This window comes from Alosa alosa, chromosome 15, assembly GCF_017589495.1.
Source record: "Alosa alosa isolate M-15738 ecotype Scorff River chromosome 15, AALO_Geno_1.1, whole genome shotgun sequence".
NCBI lineage: Eukaryota > Metazoa > Chordata > Actinopteri > Clupeiformes > Clupeidae > Alosa > Alosa alosa.
In genome coordinates, this window is record NC_063203.1 from 4,701,635 (window position 1) to 4,708,917 (window position 7,283).

General features: G+C 38.8%; 1 protein-coding gene across 1 annotated transcript; it reads right to left on the reverse strand.

Moving 5' to 3' along the window:
• Positions 1–1,489: 1,489 nt before the first annotated feature.
• Positions 1,490–5,184, reverse strand: LOC125308584 (extracellular calcium-sensing receptor-like). Its single transcript, XM_048265144.1, has 6 exons — positions 5,045–5,184; positions 4,673–4,964; positions 3,149–3,955; positions 2,839–3,060; positions 2,624–2,747; positions 1,490–2,388 (listed from the first exon to the last, which is right to left on the reverse strand). Exons 1-6 carry the CDS (start codon positions 5,161–5,163, stop codon positions 1,490–1,492), a joined length of 2,463 nt encoding a protein of 820 aa, XP_048121101.1. The 5' UTR covers positions 5,164–5,184.
• Between the last annotated feature and the right edge of the window lie 2,099 nt (positions 5,185–7,283).

Here is a 7,283-nt window from a genome sequence, read left to right on the forward strand (position 1 = left end):
TGAAAAGAATAACACTGTGAGTTCTGGACACTTTAACAAAGACTAAACCATAGTGCTTTCTCTGTTGTTCCAAACAATTAAATTGACAATCATTGTAGCTTTTCAGACCTGTTTTAAAATGCCCTACCACATACATTTGACTAGACTATCTTATTTCTAATGAGGGTAGCTTAGCACTAGTGCAGCAAAGTCAGCTTAGCCAAAGCTTTTTGCAGATTTTTGGTTGTTGGTTGTTTCTGGAGACATTGCCGATCTGAACACCAGCGTACATGAAACTTGCTGTGCTTGTAGCCCCACTAGGCTGATATGATGTCTACCCTTAAAGTTTACAACATTTCTGTGGTATGTTGGTCTGAAGGAGGCACATCAACACAGACTATTATAACTCATTTGTGATGTAGTGCCTCATGTTCAAACCTCTTAAAATTTGACACATAAAATAACTACGGCATTCTCTGGAGGGAGTGCTATAATTTTACACATTTCTATATCTCAAGAACTGCTTAAAGGTTCTCTAAGCACTGTTGGGTGATGTCACTTCTATTGACGTTTGAAGTATTATCAAACAAAACAGAGAGCTAGCTCGCCCCTTTCTTCCGTTCTTCCCGAAGCTGTTAATCTTCCTGAAGCGCACATTACATGTCGTTGGTGATTGGCTGGAACAGTTTGTTATGTTTCATGGTCCAGCCTGGGCTGTCTACAGGGGCCGGATTTTATACAGCGTATTCAGGGGACAGGTAGATTGTTGGGGAGATGTTTGCTGTATGTCAAAACACGTTCACAAAAAAATTCTAGTTTAGACAACGCGTAACAAGACTTAGAGAACCTTTAAGCAACAGTTTAGAAATTTAGCAAAATCTTTAATAAAGTATTACTAAAGTTCATCCTTTTAACTATAACATGTTCAGTGACTGTAACAGTCACTTTAATGTGATTGATGAATTTAGCTAGCCTCGTTAAAACCAGACTCATTCACTTCTGGGGACTCATGATTGCAAAACTTCTCCAACACAGTGACAGTGTAGACATAGTGTTAACTTTGAAATCATTGGTCTAGCCTAACCAATCACATTGACCAGGGACTCTTAATGTTACTTCCTACTTCACCTAAACTTTACAAACTGACAATAAACAACATTGGCAGTCAGGATACAGTGTATGTAGGTCTCTCTTTACTGTAAATAAATGTGCACATTCTTCCGACTGCAATTATTTTTATATTTACAGGCTTTGATACTACCTTTTTCCACAGCCATTATCGATTTCACAACTATAGCGTCATCCCCTCTCGTCGCTCATTGGCCCCAGTCTTCTGCCAACCGATGTTAGTGAATTATGGTGTTCCAGACTAGCATCTCCTGCTAGCACTGACTAGCAGGAGATCTAAGTAGGCGTGTTCATGCTAGAATTTAGGAACAGTAATGTGTAATGTGATTACATTAATGTATTAATGTGTTATACCCAGCACAGCCCAATTACAGTGTACTTATCAATGTTCACTCTTGGGTACTTTCCCCATTATATGTTTTTTAGTGTTTTTCTCAGGTTGAAATATTATAATATAACATTTTGGGGCAAAAATGCAAACAAGTAAACCAAATGCAGAGGACAAAATAGCAAATATTTCCACTGCCACAGTATATTTTCCCGGTGAGCTAACATATGCTGGAATGAATGTGATCCACACAGCACAGAATACAAACATACTGAAAGTAATGAATTTGGCCTCATTGAAATTATCTGGTAATTTCCTTGCCAAGAAAGCCACAACTAGGCATATACCTGCTAAAAAGCCTATGTACCCCAACACAGCATAAAATGCTGTGTCTGACCCTGTGTTGCATTCCACAATAATCTTTCTATTGTTGTGCCTTATTTGGGGATATGGTGGTGCAATACTTAGCCAGAGTATACAAATAAGAACCTGAATCCCAGTGCAAGAATATACAATGATCCTCTGTTGCACAGGCCCAAATTTAGTTGCACCTGGCAAAGTGGCACGGAAAGCTGTGATCACAACCAATGTTTTCCCTAAAACACAGGAGATACAGAGGGCAAAGGTCACGCCAAATGCTGTGTGGCGCAGCATGCAGGACCAGGCAGTGGGCTCAGCTATAAAGGTGAGAGGGCAGAGGAAGCAGAGGAGGAGGGAGAGCAGCAGCAGGGCACTCAGTTCTGCATTATTTGCCCTCACTAAGGGTGTGTGCCTGAACACAAGGAAAATGACTGTGGTTGCTAAAGTAAGGGAGGCCCCAAATAAAGACACGGCTGTCAGAATGATTCCCAGTGTGTCCTTAAAGGACAAGACCTCAATATATTTTAATAAACAGCTACTCCTCTCCTCATTGGACCAGTACTCCTCAGGACAGGGGGTGCAGTCCAATGCTCCTGAACAACAAGCAATAATATTGTCATTTTTAGAAAAATAAATATATATTTTGTCTCCACACAGTCATACTAACTTTCTGTTTTGTGCTGATGTTGTATTTTAATCAATTATTGGCTTTATTTGAAAAAAGTGGCCCTGATGATCTTAGAAATATTAACTGGTACACAAGTTACTACATAGGTTATACACACAGTAACCTAATAATCAGCAGGTTCTAATGTTAATGCAGCATACCTGAATGATTAGTGATGGTGCCATCAGCACATGGAACACAGTCAAAACAGCAGCTGGGCCTTCCTTTAATGGGTGCTCTTCTTGTGCCAACAGGACATACCTCTGAGCACACAGCTTTTGGAACCTGGACAAAAAAGATCATAAAAGTGATTATTTTTTACAGAAATCATAGTATTATATAACATTGTTTTTTTGAATGGATGCATTTTCCACACCACATTCCCTGTACTCCATATTATGTTCTCCTCCTGTATGAAAAGCTCATAAGCTGCATTAGCAGACGTGCTGAAATATCCCAGGGTCACATGCTTGACCTCTCCGTGTTTCAGCTGCCAGTTGATTATGTCGTAAGAAGGAGGAAAATCACCGTTGTTATCAAAAAACACAGTCTCTCCAAATTCATCTACAAACTTTACTTTTCTAAGTTGAGCGGTGACCTGCGAAAGAAAAACAATTGCCAATGTAATGTCTGAACAATGTAATGTTGTGTAATTTTCCTGATGATATGATATTAAATAAGCTCACCAGCTTTGGACTGATCTGTGACACGTTCAAACACTTCTCTGGAGGAGAACTTTGATTGCAAAATATCAACTCATGTATGCCATGTGCAATAGCATACACCGCCTTGTAAACATTGTAGGACACTCTCAGTTGTGTGACATTGAAGAAAACACTTGTAAAATCAGGAACCTCATCTCCTCTGCAGACAGGGCTACTAGATGCTGTACTGAGATGGTGAAATGGCCTACAACCCACAAGATTTTCCCAAAAACTACCAATAAAAGCAGCTCCCGGAGTAGAATAGGGACTGATGTTAGTAAGGAAGTTTCGTAGTTTTGGAATCACCATCTTGCGCACTGAAACACCAATCGTGCCTCCAAATGATTTAAAATATTCAGGGATGGATGGCTGAGATGCTGTTATCCAGGCTTCACTTGCAATCCACTGTATTCCAGTTATGTTTTGTCTCACCATCTCCTTCATTACTGGATAAAGATCCCCCTCAGGGGTGAAGGCAAGAATAACTCGTACATTTGACATTTTGATCATATGAACAACCTTAAGTATTTTACTCTGAGGGTAAGTTCGACCAACAGTGCCAGTAAATGCAATGCAAACTCCAAGCGTCTTCACTTCAGTAATAAATGCTGACAGTCCATTTCTACCATAGTCATTATCAGATTGTAAGGTTCCTATCCACTCCCATCCAAATTTTTTCACCAGAAAAGCCAAAGCCTTTGCTTGGTGATAGTCACTCGGTATTGTTCTGAAAAATGTTGGGTATTTACTTTTGTCACTCAGGCAGGCACAAGTTGAGAAGTAGCTTACCTGCAAAAAATAAAACACAGAAAATATTAGTTTCATGCCATGCATATGTTGTAAAACTATGATGTGTAAAGTAAATGTTTCACAAATTGAAGAACATTTCAGAGCATGCATTTGTTTTATATCATGCATACTTTGATACAACATACTTGTTCAGTAACTGTGATTAAAGACTTAAAATAAAATAAGGTCATGAGAAAGACTGGGGAGAAGGAGTTTCCCAAAATAAACAACAAATGAACATGTTTTTTTACCAGAACTTACACAATAAATACTGGACTACAATAAGCGAAGCTAACAAAAGAATAAAAAGGCGCATTGTCACTGTTTCCTGATTTGTTTGGGATTGAAAATGTAATCCTGGACCCTAAATTGAAGTTGCCGAAATCTAGATCACTGTATTAAATACATGTGTGCATTACAGAGCTGTCACTTCACGGAGCCAGTGTCAAACAAAGAGTATCATTAATAGAGTAGTTCTTGATTAATACAAAATGTAGAGTTCCTTAATATAGCAATTTTCTTGCATGCAACAGTTAATAAATACAAACAAGAATATTTGCCCCTACAGACATAGCCTGTAATAATCATTAGTTCTCAAATCTGACACAGCCCCAGCCCTGTGCCAGAGAACTTTAAACCACACAAAACAGCATACTGAAATATGGTACTAAATGTCTACAACAGAACATTACATTATTTATTAAGTAGGTCTATTACCATCGGCAGGTTAAAAGGTCCAAATGTTCCAGCAAGAGCTACAGACTGAGATGACCCTGCATCTGCTATTAATGCTGTAATAGGAGGCTGACATTGAGCTGTAGGCCGAGACTTAATTCCATCTGTCTCACTCAATAGTGAAAGAGCGGCACGTAATGTGTTAGTCGGGGAAGAGCATGAGTCAAATATCTTGTAGCCTAGAGAGATATTTGGCAGTAAAGTGTCATCATTGTTGATTTCATTAATCGCAAAGATCATCACCTGGGTCCAACGAAACGCACGGCTGTCAAATCTGAGGAAACAGTATATAGTGTAAATGCATTTGAATTCAACATCATTATAAAATATTTACCAAAAGAATTCTTGTCTTACCTGTCACACGTCACCATTGGAGGCTGTTTTTCAAATGAAGCATTTACGTGATTTTGTTTGTTAAACACAGGGAAAATACCTCCAATCACTATATCACCATCCTTTGCTAAACTAGGCATGGCAAATTCACCCAGTAACTTACATGCAAAGCCTGACTGCAGCCAAAGAAGGAGGCATATTTGAGTTCCATGTCCAGACATGATCATTCATCACAGTCATATGTTGTAAGTTTAATTTCAGTTATACTTTTATTCGCCGAGATAACCTTCACAGGAAGTGTTTTAATTGGATGCAGAGGATGACATAGTCCCTAGAGGCACCAGGTGTAATACAGTATCATAGTCATTACAGTAGTTTTTGCAACATCATATTTTCCATTATTTATGGGAACGCACTACCCTGGGAATAAAGAGTTCTCGCTGAAGCATTTGCACAACGAGAGACTCTGGCAATGAGTAATGATGCACGTAAACTTTTGCCTTTTGCATTGTGGGTCAACCAATTACAGTGCCTATAAAAAGTCTTCAGCCCCATGCTAAAGTTGACTAAAAAGAGGAATAAAAAAAATCTTTTGGAAATGGATCTTAATGCCTGAATTTAAAAAAAAATCAGGAAAAACCCAGTCTTTAAGGACACCAATTTTCTTTGTGAATGAATAATGTATCGTAAATAAATAAATGTTCTTCATTAAAATACAGGGTGCATAAGTATTCATACCCCTATATTAGTGCTGTCAGTTTAACGCGTTATTAACGGCATTAACGTAAACCTATTTTAACGGTGTCAATTTTTTTATTGCGAGATTAACGTTCTTTTTGGTGTAACAAACTTTGTATTTTTTTCACATGCTGTTGCAACAACTAGTAACGTTAGAACAACTACAACACCACACCGGATCTAGCTAGACCGGAAACTAAACAATATGCACTGACGAATGGAATGGAACGTTGTATGTGCTGCACGTACACGCCCGCTTTTAGGTGAAAGATGACTGATATAAAGGAAATCTATGCTGCCGCATAGGGGAGCGAAAAGGGCTTATAGTAAACTTACTAAATCTTGAAACAAACATGAATAAAAGGCACAAAATAAGGTTGGTGTAAGAGTTATCTGTGTGTTTATGGGATTAATGTGACCATGTTCCTATGTTTTGCTCTTTCCAGTTTTCTAACAGGAGTGTCATGAATGTATTGATAGGCACAGTCAAACTGCCCTTGGCTGACTATAATTAAGTTCAGAAAGCTTAACTTTACATGTCATAACATCAAACATAAGTCACACATTCATTCTATCACTAAAATGAACGTAGCCTATTTCCTACAACTAGGTGAGATAATTGGCTATGTTATACCAGAGACTTTCTAATGTAGAGACACAGCACTCAAAAAATAATCCATAGAAATGCATGGGGCTAGTTTGTCACGCCAATATGGCCGTTGTCTACACATATCCCACCCCTTCCTCAGCAAAACGTCGACATGTGAATACATTGAGCCAATCATATGGTGTGTTGTGAAGACATCGTGCCAATTATGTGTTGTGATCTCGCCACTGAAGCAAGATTGGTGTTGTGAAGCCTTGCGCACGCGCATTTCTGCCGAATTGGATGCCCGACGAGTGCCCAAAAAGCGCTGTCAAATGGCCGCTGAGTGGAGGGCCTAAAAGGACTTTGGTTATACTGAAGTTCCACAGTTATCTAGCTAGCAAGCTAAACCGTTTTGCATGGCATATTATTGTAAGTGTAGCGACATGCTAAATTTGTACAATACATGGGGTATTGCAAACGAATTAGGTTGGTAATGTACATCGTTTCGACATGAGTAAGTACCATAAACATAATTCTTCATAACTGCCGTGTTAGTAAAATGATTGAATGAATTAATGTAACGTCAACGTGTGATTACAAGCTATCTTTCCCATGATATAATGTTAACATGTTTTCCGCTGAAATGGGGCTTGATGCAGATTAAATGTATCTTTATGATGATGCGCCATTAGTAGGCTAAAGGCATGCTGCACACACTTGGTTGGGCTTACGAGCTGGCCAAAGAGTAGTAGCCTAGGCTGACGCATTAGTTGTGTGCCGCCAAAGATTTTTTCACCGTCACTTGTTCTGTTATCAACATTCCTCTTTGGCTGCTACTATTTGCGATGCACTCTGCTTTTAGTGTAGGTCAATTTTTAAAAGAAATTAACCCTGAAGGCAAAGCATGTTAATTTTTGGCATACAACATTTTTA

Bases quoted from the DNA above. Each gene is read 5' to 3' on its own strand.
- LOC125308584 (XM_048265144.1), bottom strand. From the start codon at position 5,163: ATGCCTAGTTTAGCAAAGGATGGTGATATAGTGATTGGAGGTATTTTC. The intron at 4,965-5,044 runs GTAAGACAAGAA...CTGTTTCCTCAG, and splicing joins CCAATGGTGACGTGTGACAG to ATTTGACAGCCGTGCGTTTC. The intron at 2,748-2,838 runs GTGTGGAAAATG...TTTTTTGTCCAG, and splicing joins TATGGAGTACAGGGAATGTG to GTTCCAAAAGCTGTGTGCTC.